At 39.0% G+C, this 16920-nt stretch overlaps 1 protein-coding gene across 1 annotated transcript in view; it reads left to right on the top strand.

The window, feature by feature from the left end:
• ARID5B (AT-rich interaction domain 5B) overlaps positions 1 to 16920 on the top strand; it is a 176433-nt gene that overhangs the window by 29421 nt on the left and 130092 nt on the right. The window contains exon 3 of the mRNA XM_026504293.4: positions 1708 to 1933. Within this exon, the coding sequence (XP_026360078.2) occupies positions 1708 to 1933 (226 nt within the window). The remainder of the gene's footprint in view (positions 1 to 1707; positions 1934 to 16920) is intronic.

Below are 16920 nucleotides of genomic sequence, written 5' to 3'. Positions count from 1 at the left end.
GCCCTGTCCAGAAGCTGTTCCCATATGCTTTGAAACAATACCCAGCCTGAATTTTCATTCTGACATTTAATAATCACCATGTAATAGCTATAAAATGCGTGACAACGACAGATCTTTTATATCAAGAGGATGGTGTAGTGAGTCTGAGTGAAATCATCCGTTGAAATGGTACTTTGTAATATGCTCCATTGTTTATAAAGTACTGAATTTTTTTTTTTTTTCTTGAGCAGAGGATAAAAACAGTTTCCACTTTGGGTCCCATTCAGTGGAAGTTCATATTTAATCATGATAAGAGAAAGGACTCCATTACGAAAGTTTTACTTTTCATTTTTGATAGAGTATTTATTTTGCTGCCGCCTGACAAACTTTGTTCTCAGAAGCAGCTTGGAACTGGATGAGGAAAAGTGAAATTTTAGATCCTACCTTAAAACATTTTTAAAAACTAAATCCAGGGTTTCTTATTGTGTGAAGCTTATCTTAATAAACCCTTTCTTGTTTGCTTTGGAGTAGCGTGTGCAGTACTGTGTGTGTGTGTGTGTGTGTGTGTGTGTGTGTAGGTGGGGGGGGAGGAGGAAAGAGTCATGTTTAACAGCAAAATTAGCCAAAATCACTTGTGAATTCCTTTTGTTTAATAGCTTAGAGACATCTTCCTGTTGTTGTTTGTCAAAAATATTTCTAAGATTTTGTAAGCTTAGGGGTTTTCACAGCTAAGCTTTCTTCAGAAATGTGAAGTAAAAGAAATGAAAGAAGTCGGTTCAAGTTGAAATGTCAAATGCTTCAAATAATTTAACTTAAAACCCAGTGAGATGATCTTCTTAAGCTTTTTCCAAAGAATCTTCGAGTAAGAGAGGCCCTCCTTTGCTCCAAGGATGGATATCTATTAAATATCTTGCTGGATTAATTCTGAGTCAGAAAAGTTGGTTGTTTCCTGGAAGCAATTAGAGATGCTTAAAATTCAAATTTATGATCCATACGAGAAACTTAAGTTTCAACTACTTTTCTTAGATTCAAAGGCTTTCTCCTCGCGCACCCTCTCTCCCCTTACCCCATATGTATTAAAAGAAAAAAATCAGTTCATTTCTCAACTTACAAAGTTTTTAAGAAACATGAGAATGTGTAAGTTTCTTTCAGTGGGAAGCACATAACATTTATGAAGTATTTCTTTTGGGATTACATCACAGTTTTATTTAATTTTTAGGACAAAAGTTAAATTCAATATTTGTGTATAAGCCAAGGGAAAATGTACCATAAACATAGGAATTTGGGGGTGAGTCAGAGTTCCAAGAATCCCAGATTTACTTAGACCATTTATGTAGAGACAGGCTAACCATTAGTCACCTAGTTCTCACTTTTTACTTTTGCAATTAACTGCACCTAAAAATTAGCTTTCACCGAGTGAGTGGTCAGAGGGGCAGAGTGGGCTTTGGCAACTAGCATTAAAAGTGGCTCTCAGAATTTCTGCCCAATTTTTGGACACTTTCTTATCATATAACAGATAGATCTTCTACATTATTTTTCACCTAGACAGCTAGCCGTGAAAAACCCTTGAAGTGAGTTATTGAAGATTCTCTGTCACCAAGAAGCACATTGGCTGCTTGCATAAAGTTAATCCACTCAAACGGTATTTCAGAGGGGCTTTGTTGACAACTGATCATTTGCTTCCCAGCCACCAATCATGTTTTGTTCTTCCCTGACCACCTCTTGTAGGATGAAGTCATCGCTGTTTCCGAAAAGGTGATCGTGAAGCTTGAAGACCTGGTCAAGTGGGTGCACTCTGATTTCTCCAAGTGGAGATGTGGGCTCCACGCTGGCTCCGTGAAAACCGCAGCCTTGGGGAGGAATGGACAGAAGGAAGCTTTGCTGAAGTACAGGCAGTCAACCCTCAACAGCGGACTCAACTTCAAAGACGTTCTCAAGGAAAAGGCTGACCTTGGTAAATATAATTTGCACTTCCAAATCGCCATGTGTGGGCGTATACAGTAACCTACTTTTTTTTTTTTGTCATAGGCCTTTCTGGAAACCCTGTCATATAGATAATTTTACGTATACATGAAATTTTTTTGACCTCAAAGGGTCCTGGGAACATGTATGGACAGATTGTCCGGGTGTGTAAGGGGCGGATGCTCGCTGCCGGATCGCAGGGCCTTCTCCGTGGGGAGCCCCTTGCCAGGAACCGGGTGAAACAACACATGGCCTAAGGCACCTTCCAGTTGGTGTGAAGGCATAAGACTTCATTAGGGCGCCTGGGATTGAATTGATGAAGAGTTTAAATATTTGTTCTAAGGAGATAGTGTGACATCTATTAACACCAGGTCAGAATTTTTGTGTTTGTTTACGTTGGGTGGAAAACAGAGCGAGGAAGAGAGAGGAGTTACTTAATGTGGCTCAGCAGAGCGATGTCAAATTGTTTAACTTCCTAGTCTCAGTTTCCCCAGCTGAAAAAGGGGGGCACTTGACCACGTCACTGAGATTTAAGGTAGAAAGGGTTTAGCACGGGGACGATTGGTGTATATGAGGGGGTGCCCTAATTAATTCTGTTGCTTTAACTTAACACTTTCTTCTCCAGAGACTTTCTGTGACCTTCTCTTTTTTTCTCCCCCTTCTGTTTGTATCTCCCTGTGGCGTTCACTGACTTAATTCTCCTAGCATTGCTCAAGACCAGAGTTGTTGACCTCTGAGTTAGACTAGCTATTTCCTCTTTAGGCAAAGAGGAACTTCACTTTTAACATATTAAGGCATCTTTTTCTTTCATTCTAGCACAATGCTGATGTTCATAGCCCTTTTTTATGCCTTAATGTGACAACTTCCTGTTTTTTTTTAGCCTAGGATTTAACTATTTCAACAAACCTAGACTATTTACTTAATTGGCATAAAGAGACTGCCTAACAGCAGGAACCGTCCTCCGTGTGATTCTGATTTGTGATGAGCTGTACTGTGCTTTGGGAATCATATTAATATTTTCTTGCTCTTTGAGTCAACGACTAACAGTTTCCTGTCATCTTTTGGTAGATGTCAGGTGGTAATATTTTGGACATGGCAGCCTGACTGTTCTGTGTACACTTAGGGAAAATTATTAATCTGGTGGTTTTATTTTAAAGCTCCAAAATTGTTTTCTTACTAAATTTCCTTTATATGCTGTTACACTCCCTAATTTCAGGAACACACAGTCTTCTGACTTGTGACAATGCTGAATAATACATCTGTTGTATGACTTTCCTAATGTATGCTCTAAGTTGTATTGCTATTGTCTTATGTTTTCCCTAACATGAAAACGTTTCTTTTGTTTGTTTGATTTTTTTTTTTTTTTTTTTAGCTATGGAATATACTGTTACTAATAAAAAACTAAACAGGAAACCCATGGGGGACAAAAGGATGTGTAGATGGTTAAGCTTGATGTCACACATATAAACAAGAGTATTTATAGCAAAGTTGTTTTCTGTTTAAAATTGATAGTTTGTTAATGAATCTGAAGAGAAACTCAATCTCTTAATTCCATCAAAAGATTTAGAGGGTTTGATTTTACTGAGTTCTAAAAAATGTCCACGATCTACTTTTTAATAATTGATTTCAGAAGAAATTGATTTATAGTGAATACTCTAAGTACTTAGTGGTTTTTAAATCTAGTTGTTTATTAGACTTACAAGAGGAATTTTAAAAATAATACTGATTGCTAAGTCCAGGTTCCCCAGATTCTTCTTTCGTGGGATTGAGACAAGAGAAAGGAATGTGGACTGATAAAAGACTTTCCAGGTGATTCTGATTTTTTTTTTTTTTTTTTTTTTTTTTTTGTCTCATTTGGGAAACAGCACTACAATTAGTGCTGAGGAAGGGAAAATAATCAACAGGAGATTTGACAGGGAGGCTCTCCTCTGGTGAACAAGAAATACCATGGGCTTTTCCTTTCTTTCTTTCTTTCTTTCTTTCTTTCTTTCTTTCTTTCTTTCTTTCTTTCTTTCTTTCTTTCTTTTTTTTTTTTTTAATGTAAAATACCCCTTTAAGGATAGTATTTGGGGCCTTGAAATTCTACTCAGTTGGTATGAACTGTGGGGAATTTGAGACAAATAGCTTTTGTAATTGGAATGCACACTGTGTTGTAATAATGTGGAAAGAGAAACAAAAACTTTCCTTAATGTAATGAGTTTCCATTATCTGCCTGATCTAAGGTTTACAAGTCTACATTGTTAGGATTTATATTGGGGAGATAGGGGGTGTCATTTGCTGTGTGCATTCCTGTCCCAGCAACTTTCTCTTCAACCTCTTCCTTTCTCTGTCTGCAACATCAAAATATTTGTTGTCTGTACTTTTCTTTCTACACAGTGGTTTTCTTATCTCTCTTTCTCTTGGCCACACTGAAACCACTTCCAATACCACATTGTTAATGGAAGTTCACACACTTATTAGGTTTTTCCTTCTGTAGAACATTTCCAACTCCTCATTGTTCTTACCAAAGAAAGAAGATGAACTCTGAGATTATTTAAGACCCCCCTCTTTTTTTTCTGGTGGATGTAAGCAAAGAATGGAAAGATCTCACCTTTCTTGTGGCTAAAATAAAACTCCAATATGTTATGTTTTTAACCAGAGTATTTCATCACGTTAAAACATCAATAACGACAAAATAATTGGGTTGACTCTTAAAGAAGGGATTTTGCCATCTAAAAGCTAATTAAAGAACTCTTCTTGCTCAATGTTTAGGTAGAATAAGTTCCCTTTAATCCCAGTTTGTGTCACTTCCTGTCTCTCTCTGAAGAGTAAAAAAACAAGAATGTTCTCACAAATGTGTGTCTGCCAACAAATTAATACTCGGCAAAGAGAAACTCTGCCCCAAATGGCAGCTTCCAATAACTGCTCTGATTCGAAACACAGCTCTTATTTTTTTTTTATCCCCTTCCCCTTTAAGGACAATATTTGTGGATATCGTGTTTGCTTTTTACAAATCTCTGCAGTTTTCGTTTAAGATTCAAAATGACTGGTGACTAAAATGACACATCTAGATAGTGGGAAAACCAATAGTCTTCAAAAACAGTCCTGAGATGTGTTAGAGTGACTTCGTCCCCTTCTCTCCTCTTTGTCCTTTTCAAAGAAAGAAAGTTCAGTGTGAAACCAATTCAAATTGTGACTTTACTCGGTGAGATGTTTTACCTTCTCTCAGACAGTTTCATACTGAAGTTTATAGGAAAAGAAAAAAAAAAGAGAAAAGAGCTATGTTAAAATAGGAGGGTTAAAGAATGTATTATTCATAAGCATAACGAACACAAGAACCTGTTTTTCCAGAAGAATCGGGTTGATTAAATCATTCACTACACAAGCTTCTAGTTATTTATTTTTGTCTTTAGAATTACAGTACTTAGCTTTTGTAATAAAGTGGACTTGATACCCATATTTGGTATGGCAGTTGGAAGTCGTCAAATGAAGAATTATTTCATTTTACAAAATTTTTAGCAACTAAGGAACATAAACACTATCAGTTAAACATAGCAAACTTGCATTTTTTATTCCTTGGGCTATAGTTTGAAAAAAAATCAAATTATTTTATAGAAGACTGCTTCTTACAGAGTTCCTTTAAGTGAAGTATGAAAGCTGCAGTGTAAGCTTTATTGGCCTATAAATATGTCATTATAGTTGGACTACATTTATATGCTTTGGATTGTTGTTTAAGCCAAGAAAATATGTCTCTACAGGTTGACTTTTTATTGAAACCCTTTGAGGCATACAACAGAATGTATTTTAGGCCAAGGTTATTAAAACAGCATTTTCATTTTTTTGCAGCAGACTCATTGTCAATTATGCTGCCACAAACTGTCTGTGGATGGGCAGTTATGAATGGTTTCATCTCCAAATGTGTCTCTAGAAAAAGAAAGAAAAGATAGAAGCGTCTGAGCTGAAATTGAGAAAAGAGACCAAAGGATGTGGGTGTGGGTACAGCTGAATTTAATGATGGGGGTTCCCTTGGTTCAATTTCTGTTTCTAAAGGCCCATCAAATTGAGAAAGTGTGGCTTCCCCTGTCCCTTCTGCTGCTCGGATTTCATTGTACTTTGGGGAATAAGGCAGCTTGATGGTGTTGAAAGAGCAGTGGGTGGGAGGTCAGGAGAATCTTGGCTCTACCTGTCCTGGAGATCTGTCACTTCCTGGAACAGTCACTGTGTGTTCGCATCTTCAGTTTCCTTGGGTGTAAAATAGGTGTAATAGTGTGTACCCTGCTTTATCTCGCTCGGTGTTTGAGAAGATCAACTGAGGAATAATTAGTTAGTGTCAATGGAAGCATTTGTGATACTGAAGTCCTAGTATGATCAGAGGTGTTATTATCTGAAGGAGGTTTTATATGACAGGGAGCTATGCAGTATTTTAGTTTATTTATCCCTTTTGAACTTCCCTAATCACTCGGTCTAGTGTTGGGGGCAGGGTTTACTCTCATTATTATCTGCCTCAATAGGAGACTATTATTAAAATCCTTCTGCACTTTGCATACATTGATATGTATATGTGTGTGTGTGTATATACACACACATACACTATAAAATGATATTTTATATGTATATTACATATTAAGTATAAAATATACCATACATATGTTTTATATACTTCCTTGCATATAGATATGTATATTTTTATGTTGTATAACTTTTTTCCTCTTGAAAATTTTGTCAAAATAAACTGGGCCCATGAGTGGCCAGTCGTGTCGGTGACTTCTTAAGTACTTTTAGTTAGAAATTGACTATAGTCTTTGCTTGGAAATTCTGGAGGCCTTGTATTTCAAGTGGTTATTTCAGATCACTTTTGAGTTTGATATGTCAAGCTGCTTCCTGGGGTGTGGCTGTGGGCAGGATTCTCACTCTGCGTTGAAGAAAACAGTTAAAATGCCTTCAATAGGAAGCGTGCGAAGGTGCTGACAGTTTATCATAATGAGGATTTTTCATCTGGTGCATCTAACAAACTTACTAGGATTGAAGACATGCTTATTAGGACAGTCCTTTCCTCCCTTCCTAGATGTAAACTTTGTATGTATGTTAAACAGTCTTTTGGACTTATCTGGTATTTATATTTTAACTTCCATTGCCAGGTTGGCTGTACTATTTTCTTTAAGGTAGAAATCGGTGAAGTTTCTTAGATGATATGTTGTGGAATTATTCTATTCATGAATATCAGGAGGAATCCCTACAGAAGGGCCTCTTTACTGAAACGGATCTGGCCTTTATAGAATCCTTGAGTTCAAAATAGAAATCAATTACCTATGGAGCTTATCAAAAATTTGTAAAGGTGCTTTCCAAAGGATTTTCTCACAAGGCCCTCTGACAGTGTTGTTGTGTGAACCACACATTCTTTAAGGAAGCTGTTCGTGGCACGGTTAGCACTGGAGAAGTGTGCTGTCCAAGGGCCAACACGGCTGTTTCTTCACAAGGTTGCTTCACGCCATTGTAAATTGATAGTCCAAAGGACCTTTGACAGGAGTATGTTCACATTTCCAAGAGTCTGTATCCAAGACATTCAAAGCTTTAGAACAACTTTTCTAAGGATCTGGGAACGGAACAGGGAGGTTATTTATTTTCATTTTTAAAGTTAAAATTCAGCTTGCCCATGTAATCAAACAGTTGAACATAGTCCTGAAATAATGGTAGAATGCGTGTGTAAGAAGTGTCTTGAAAAAAATGACAATCGTGTATTTTGTCTGCACTCAGCCATCTCGGCTGTTCTGCTGGAAAGCAAGTCCACAAAATCCACGCATGTGTGAGCCAGTCGGCAGCTGGTCATGGATATTGCTGTCTGGCTACTCGTCTTGCCATCACTCACGATGGCTCATTCCAAGTTAAGACCCTCTCGTTTGGAATTTCTGTTGACTCGTGGATCTTCTAGTATTTTCTAGAGTAATGAATGCTTTTTAGAATTCCCTATCTTATTTTCTTTTAATAATGGACTGAAGATGGATAGTTGACAGAAGAGAAGCTTGTAGAATTTAAGAGTTTATTCTTTTAGAATTGGAGATGTCAGGGCAGAAGTAGGGGGGAAAACATGAAATTGGAAGTTTCGGCGTTATTCTTAGTATTCAGATTACCGGTATTCACCTCTTGGCTACGATGCATGAACAAGGTAAGAAACTCATCCTTTTTTCAAGCTGTTCAGAGAGCTGTCAGGCTGGACATTGGTACAGTTGATGTTTCTAATTCCCTTTCCTTGAAATAGTCCTCAATCCTCTTTTTATTTGCCTAAACAATCCCACTTTTTTTGATTCTTCCCCAGGATGTGGTTTTAAAAATCCCTCACCATCCTGGTTACTCATCTTAGGATCCATTTTGGGTGTTCTTTTACACCTGCTTACCCATTTATATTTTATGAGCTCATCTATGCTGAGAAACCGAGACCCAAATGAGGAACGGCTTCCAGTGGAAGACGGACTATGATATCCATCCATCCAGCTTGGCAGCCTCCAGGTAGATCATGCCACTGACTAAAGTATGACTCTCTTCTTCTCTACAACTGTATATGGCCTGGACTTCTCATTCTCAGAGCAAAAAGGGGGGAAATATGTTTTACAGCCACTACCCGAATTTCCGTTACCTGGGTTTTTTGTTTTTAAACGGTAGCATTAAATGTAGACTATTATCTAATGAGAATCATTATCAGCTAATATGGCGGGAGTCTCTATGGCTCAATATTGTGCTTTTCTAGCTTCTGTAGTTCCTGTAGTTGTATATTATAGCATTTAAGGGAGTACTTGCCCCAGCTGGTTTTTGCCTCATTGAAGGTCCACAGTTGAATACCAGCGTGGTGTCCAGCTTGTTTAACCTGCTCCGATAAATAAGATAAAGACCAACAAGTATTCCCTAAGTTATCATATGTTTTAGTTGAATGCATTCTCCTCCTCCTGGACTCTAGCTGTTCTGGCTTTTTGTTTTCTTTTTCTGTTTTTCTGGTATTTTGTCTTTAGTCAGGTCATTTCTATGATAAAAAGACCATGATGGAGAAAGCAATCAATGCATAATCTTCTTTTAGCTTCATTAACGAGAAGTGTTAATTTCACAATGACCTACCTGTGGTGGTCACCAGCGGATGGGATGATAACCGGAGATGGAAGAAATTCAGCTGTGATCTGAGTCCTTTGCCATCTACATATATATGTATCTATGTCACCTTTAATTCCTGGTGACATACCTGGGGTCCATTGGAAAAAGTCTTTTGGCAGCCCTAGCTTCTTGCAAGCTCATGAATCTGGTATCATAGGTAGACTGACGAACTTGGAGCAATAATTCTCTTTGCATTTGGTGGTAGGAATGCCACATTGACTCCGTGCCTCAGATGTGCTTGAAAAATGTGGTTTGATTCAACAGCCCCCCTCCCAGTTGGAGATGCATAATGCTTTTCTCCTATTACTGTAACTCTAAAATGTTTTTGTTTGTTCGCCACCTCTCATCTCTTGAGCCACTGCGTGGTTACTGACTGTAGGCCATTATTATAGCTGTTATCACGATGGCATCACCTTGGAACACAAAGCGCATACATCCTGCATGTGAATTGATGTGACTTTTCCAGAGGGTTTTGTGAGCAGATATTTGATTTGGGCATTTAGGCTTAATTCTCTTTAGTGTTGACGCTGATTCTTCCAAACAGCTCGTTTATCTTTTAGAGTACTTCAAATGTGAGGTTTTATTGCAAAACATTAATTTTCCTAAATGTCAAAGACTCACTCCCCTTCTCTCCTCCGGCATTATGTGTTTACGTCTGTAGTTTGCACAGGTCACTGCAGGGAAAAGCCGAGGTTTAGACTTTTACCCCATTTTAATAAATATATTTATTTAGGACAGACGGCAATAATGGTGGGTTTCCAAAGCCTTTCCGAAGTGCTTCGCGCACAGTAGGGGCTGAAAAAATCGTCGTGCCGTTGCGGGGTTTCCTGACTGCGCCACCCGTGTGTGTGTTCCGCTAGTGGTGAGCGTGCTGGGGTGAAGGGGCATCGCTTTGTTCTCTCCCGAAATCCCAGAGCCATGCCTTGCCTCCACCCTTCTCGCTTTGGACCTCTCCGCTTGCTTTCTAAATTTTTAATAATTTCCAACATTTTTATACTTCCGACTCTTTTAACATATTGGCTTTCAGCCTGTAGCTCCCTCCCCTTCCCGCGCCCTCCGTAACCTCATGCCTACTGGATAAAGTACAAATGTTGTAGGTCAGCATCCAGTGGTTACCCCAGCTTCCATTTCTTTTCCTTTTTATGAAATAACTTTCATTGTGGTTGTTTTTATTACCAATGCTATCCATGTTCGTATTACAAAATGCAGGCCTTGCAAACAAAACGCTGAAAAATGTAAGTTGCTTCTTTTCCTCCCATCCAGAAGTAACTCCTGTTAGCACTTTGATAGACCTACGTGCCGGTGTCTATAATATGTGCAGAGACCCGAATTCATATGCGTGCACTTTTTCCCCATAAAAATGCAATGTAATGTTTGCCGCCCCGGTGTGCATCTGTACAGATGTCTCGTGACAGTGTCCTCAGACGCTCTCTATGCTGTCTCTTTCTGCCTGCGTCCTGTTGCATTATAGAGCTGTTTCTATTGTTGGACGTTTCGGTCGCTTCAGTTTTCCTAAATCCACGACTATTTCCTTATGTATCTGTGAGGCGGAATTGCCAGCTCAAAGTGCACACGGAATGTTAAGACCGCCTATCTCTCTACCTTATCTCCTATCCCTTTCTGTAAACCTTCTGCTTTAGTCTAACTAGTCTGACGGCTTGGTCTCCTTTCTCTTGAACGACGCAGACCTACCCTCTTGCCCCTCGATCTCTGCGGAGCATTCTGAGTGGCTCATGCCTTCACTCATTCTTGAGATGCCCCTTGCTGGACTCTCTACCTGTAGACATGCTCTCGTTTCTTTAAGACGCAGTTTAAGTCCCTGAAGCCCTTGTTACCCATTCCGCTTGTAGGCTCTTTCCCTGCTTCTGGAGCTCTTATCACACTTGGTGTCTCTACCACCTACCAAGCACCTTACTCTGTAACTAGCAATATAAGGCAGTATCTTTTTCTTATGTGTTTGTCTTATCTTCCCCGTAACGGTCTTCAGTCTATGATGTAGGCACTCTAACTTCAAAGCCATACCTACTAGGCTGAGTAAACATGCCGCTTTTATGATCAACCTCTGAAATCTCAGGAGTTCTCCGCTCTGAGTCCAACCAGGATCCCTTCATGCCTTCAGTGGTTGACTTGACTTCTTTTCCAGCACTTCCTAGGATGACACCCCCTAGTGGAGGGGCTGTCTCATCGGTACCTGGTAGGAGAAGCAACATGCTTGGGGGGTGTGTGGAGTATGTCGTTTTTAACTCTTTTGGCTTAATCCGTAGCCAGCCATCTCTAGACTTATTCTGGGAAACTCGTTAGGAGAGATTTTGAACGTGCTCAAAGCTAGCCTGCTAGCCTGACGATTGTTGGTGTTGTCGTAGGAGTTGGTTGTGTGTAGACGTTTTGCATATTAATACTGGCACTTATTAATTCATCTCTTCCTCAGGGGAATCTTTTACATGTTTCAGGATTATAGCAGCCCCAGAAACGTGCAGGGAAATAAACAAATCCAGACTGGACTTGCTCTGCCTTATCTTTTTTATTATCGGCTTGTTCGTAATCTGTCTTTTTTTTTAGGTGACATGTTATTAAGGAGATGGTTTTAGCATGACATCTAATGTTTCGTATTCTAGGCAATTGCACTTTTTAATCCTCGCCTCCCTTAAAATAGTTACTTGCTAATCATGGTGAAGGATATTCTCCACCTTCTGACTACCCATTCTGCTTCTCTGGTTCATAAAGAAAGTATTCTATTAGGGCCCTACAAAAACAATGCTTCATGCCTGGCCTATTCACTCAATAAGAAATAAAACATTGTTTTCATAGCAGTGCTGATAATAAGGCAGATTTCAAAGCATGATGAAACGTATACTTTTCTAGCAGAGAAAAACCTATAGTTACCTGGCTAATTACCCATCACGTGATGCTCGTGTGTAAATATAGGCTTCTCACATTTGCAGCCTCTGTACAGGTTCCTTTTTTCTTTTTTTTTAAGTTGAGAACACTTATTTAGTTGACGTTGTTTCGTATTCATGTTTTCAATCAAAGATTTAGAGTGAGCAAACAGAAGCTACCATTTTAGGGTGTCTTCTTTTTGACCATTGTACTAAACCTTTGTAGCGTGGACTTGAAAATAAGACAGGCCTGGATTCAAATGTTTGCTCCATCAGCTGTATGACCTTAAAAATCCTAATTCTGCTTTGACTGCTTATCTGTGAAACAGAGTTAACAATACCCGTCTCACGGGACTGGGGAAGATTAGATCCGATCACGTATGAAGAATCACCAAGCACACAGTGGGAGTACTTAGTCAAAAACAGGTTTTTTCCTTTCCTCCTTCCTTAGAAAAGTAAACCCTACAAAATGCTGTTTTCTCCCCTAGGAAGTAAAGTAGACAATTGCAACAGAAAAGAACACCAAGATATAGATATAGCAGTGCCTGACTTCATTGAGGTTCATTCATAAACATTTGAGTATCTAGTATAAGGCAGAGAAGTAGATTCAAGATTAAATAAGTCATGGTCCAAGTTTTCTAGGGGTCCAGAAAACCTCGAGAGTTATTTTAAAGTGCCTTTAATGTGATGTCTTAAAATTTAATTCTTTACCTGTGTGTTGTCCTGCAAACCATCTGCTTTTACTTCCTTAAATCATAATTAACAGCTGATTCCTAGTTGGTTAGAAGATTTGATGCCAGGAATTCAAATGCCCGTTGGGATATCACAGGTGAAACAGGTGAATTACTGGCCTCATCTGAGGCTTCCGTGGCTGTGGACAGGCTGTTCTTGTGGTGTATTAGGTGTGTATAGGGAGGTGTACGATGTTTGTGTGTTTGTGGAATGGTCCCACCTGGAAATCTGTCCCTGAGGTGCCTAATTATTCCGAAAGAAACCAGATCACGCTGTGAAGGCCATGGGTTTGTGTGTTTTCTCTTGGAGGTCGTGAGCAAGAGTTTTCAATGTACATCAGGACAGCCTGCATTATGCTACAGTAACAAACGTCTCCAAAATCTCAGTGGTTTAACAAACAAAGGCTTTTTTCTTTTTTTGTCTGTGCACAGCTCATCCTGGTGTACAGGACTCTACAAAACAAATTTTCCCTCTCTGCTGGCTTCACACTGGCACTTCGTGCTCATAGGAAGGGGAACAGAGGTGGAGAGCTGAGTAGCAGAGTTTAAATGTTTATACTCGATAGTAACACGAAGGAACACACATCACTTCTACTCAATTTCACTCCTCATTCAGATTAATTCCATGGTCATGGCTTACTTCAAGGAGGTTAGGATATATAATCCTACAGCATTCTCGGAAGGAAAGGAAAATTGGATGTTGGGTACATATTTGTAATAGCTCACACATACCCTTGGGATATTGATCAATTTCATAGAATAATAATATCTTAGGGTTGATAATTTAGTTACAAGATTCTAGTTATGACATCTTTCCTTACTCACTACTTCTTAAATGTCTTCTGCTGAAATCTTGATTAGTTGACCTTTTACTATTTTCAATGATTGGGAACTCATTACCGTACAAGGCAGTTTTGGTCCATCTTTGATCCAAGTCTGTGTTAGAAACGCTTACTTCCGATGACTTAAGTTTGAAATGTACGGTTTATAGTACAAACTACTGTATTCTTGGTATACTAATGTTACTAATTCTATTCTTGTAACAACAGAGAGCAAATCAAATTTTCCTTTTCCTTGATAGTGTTTCAAATATTTGGAAAGAGCTGTCCCCACCCCCACTTTTTCATTCTCCAGCTCAAACACCAACAGCCTCAATCCCACATTCCGTGTAGCATGGCTTCTAATTCCTTCCCCTTGCTGGTAGTCCTCATCTAAAGGAATCTCAGCTGTCCCTGCCACTCTCAGGGTGGAACTATATTTGTCTCTATTTAAAGAAAAGATGGGACTGCAACCCCTTAATTTTTTTATACAATACATGTAAAAATTTAAACCATTTGCCGCTTAATTGTACTTTTTTACAATGCATATAAAAATTCAAACCATTCAGGTAGAAGTCCTCCTTCGCCTCTTTCCAATTCCACTCCTTCTCTTAGAATTTACACATTTATAGGTGGTTATTCCTCCAGTTGTGTGTGTGTGTGTGTGTGTGTGTGTAAATTGTTTTGCTTTAAAAATAAGATCTTACTGTGTGCCCTATTTTGCAACTTGGTTTTATCGGCTGCTTAAGTAGCTCGCACTGTGTTGTCCAGTATGGTAACCACTAACCACGGACAGCTACGGAGCACTTGAAATATGGCTACTGTGAAAGAGAAACTGAGTTTTTAATTTTAATTAATTACAGTTTAAAATTAAAAACTGAGGCAATTAAAATATTTTTGTGTGTGTGAAACATAGCTTTATTGCTTTGGTCGGGCTACATATCACTTTGTTGAATGTTTAGCGTGCAAATTACATGTACTGTAAGTATAAAATATACACCAGGTTTCAAAAACTTACCATAAAAAAGAATATGTATCTCATTAATAATTTTTATATTGGTTACATGTTGAAATAATGTTTTTGATATGTTGGGTTAACAACATATCCTTTACATTTTTTTATGGCTACTAGAAAATTTTGAAGTATGTGGCTCACATCCTATTTATATTGGAGAGTGCTGGCCTATAGAGATTTGAGTAGCTGTGATGGTTAGCCAGACTTTTTATTTTGAAGATCGCTGTTGTATGCACTGAGGGCTTTATTTTTTTTCTTCTGCATTTTACTTATTTATTTATATTTTAATGATTATTTTTTATTATGTTATGTTAGACACCATACAGGACATCCTTAGTTTTTGATGTAGTGGTCCATGATTCATTGTTTGCGTATAACACCCAGCGCTCCATGCAGTATGTGCCCTCCTTAATACACACCACCGGCCTATCCCAGTCCCCCACCCCCTCCCCTCTGAAGCCCTCAGTTTGTTTAAGGCTAGGGCACTGTTTTTGCTGTGGAAGGAAGAGGAAGGTGGAAGAGACCCCGTCTCAGGAACTCATAGTGTAGTGGGGCGGACAGACACAGCTAGGTGTGACATGGGGGTTAGCCAGTGCATGGATGGAGGTGTGAGCGATGTGCAGTGAAAGCGCAGAAGTTTCCATGGGTACGTGTCTTGTCATGTGAGCAAACTTGCAAATACTTCAAGGGCAGGGATTGTGATTGTTGAATAAGTGAGGAGATCCCCATCCTGTGTGATTTCTCTGTTCTACCAGGATATTACTAGAAATAAAGAATCTTGTGGTCATCTCTAGCTTAGATCTTCTTTGTGAATGGCCTACTCATCTCACCAGGAACTCGGATTTTGTTCAAATTTGGCTTTCTAGATAGAACTCCTGTGTTTGATGTTAAATGCTGACCTTTCATTGTCTCTGATGAAAACATTGGGGTTCATATCAAGCCTATCTTGTTAGCAGAAGAAATATGTGTATTATATATCGCTCATTGAAATTCCTAATATTTTGTCAAAGCTTTAGCCCTTCTACTCAGAAAGTGTTCTGAGATGTTGAAGGGAAGATAATTAAGCTGAAGGCTCTTTCTTGATTTAGTTGGGTTTATAGAGTTCCATTTGTTTCATAACTAGGAACACTTTTTATACCTACCAATGCATTCTCTGATGATAAAAGGATATCAGTGGAAACTCGAAATGTTAACTCTTTATCCTCTCATTGGGTGTCCTTGATTCATCAAAGCAGTATTTTCGTGTGATATTCCTTGCTTGTATTACCCACAAGCTAAGAAAAAAAGTTGGCAATTTCAGACTGCAAATGATAGAACTTTTCCATGAAAATGTCAACTTTCTGCCTGGTTACATTTTTCACAGTTGCAAATGGGGCTAGTCTGGTTAATCAGATCAATTCATATAAAACAATTTCTCCTGAAGGCAATGTTAGCGGTGGATCTCACAGAATCAGAGAATTTACTCTGAGCAGAGCTTTCTGGCTGAATAAAACTTCCGCCAAATCTGTTCTGGGAGTGAAGATACGGACGGTATAGATCCATACTACAGATAGCGGGTTCAGGTTTGGCAGACAGTGTACTGATGGTCATTTCCTTTCTCCCACCCCCCAAAATCCTATAACTTATGCTGTAAGTCAAGTGCCTGAATGTTCTGCTGAGGAATCATGAGTCATGAGTTCTTCGTTCAGGACCGATGGATAATTTTTTGTGAGGATGCCTAACCGCCCCCACAACCAACGCCAAATTCTTCATGCAGAATTCTGTATGTAAAGACACATTTCCTTGGGAGACCATTCCGAGCATTAATGTGATTCTGAAAGGAGCCTATGATGATAAAAAGGTTATGAAATACTTTTTTAATGCCTGATTATCAGTTAGCCCTTTCCCCAAAAAACACCCCTCAGGTACTTCGGCCAAATTTGATGTATTGCCTTTTCCTGCCAGTCCATACACATATGACTGCGAGGAAAGGTGGTTGGGTTCCCCTGTCCTGATGATGCTTAACCTTTGCGGGGGTGCCATGGACGACTTGGAGAATCTAAAGAACACTGTGGATTCCCTGTGCAGAAAACATTTACATCCACCAAGTTGGAATGACATTGAAGGACATTCATGGACCCCGTGCTGAAATTATTTTTGAGCTCTTGGGTCAGGACTGCTGGTTGAGTCCCTTTAAAGAGCACAAAATCATCATGCTAGGAAGAACAACGAGGGTGATGTGCGTCCACACACAACGTTGGTGGGATTCCACTTTCAGATGTGGGAATTTCTGGTTCTCAAGCACGTGCGGCTCTCTCATCTTGTATATATTTCTTCTATATTTTCAAATTATAAATTTTGACAGCAGGGTTAGACCAGAGGCAATTCTTATTTTCTGGTGTCTGGATAATTTGGATCTGCTGTGTAGACATTATATCTTTATT

This window comes from Ursus arctos, unplaced genomic scaffold, assembly GCF_023065955.2.
Source record: "Ursus arctos isolate Adak ecotype North America unplaced genomic scaffold, UrsArc2.0 scaffold_7, whole genome shotgun sequence".
NCBI lineage: Eukaryota > Metazoa > Chordata > Mammalia > Carnivora > Ursidae > Ursus > Ursus arctos.
Note: the sequence above shows the minus strand (reverse complement) of the source record. Positions and strands in the feature narration are given on the sequence as shown.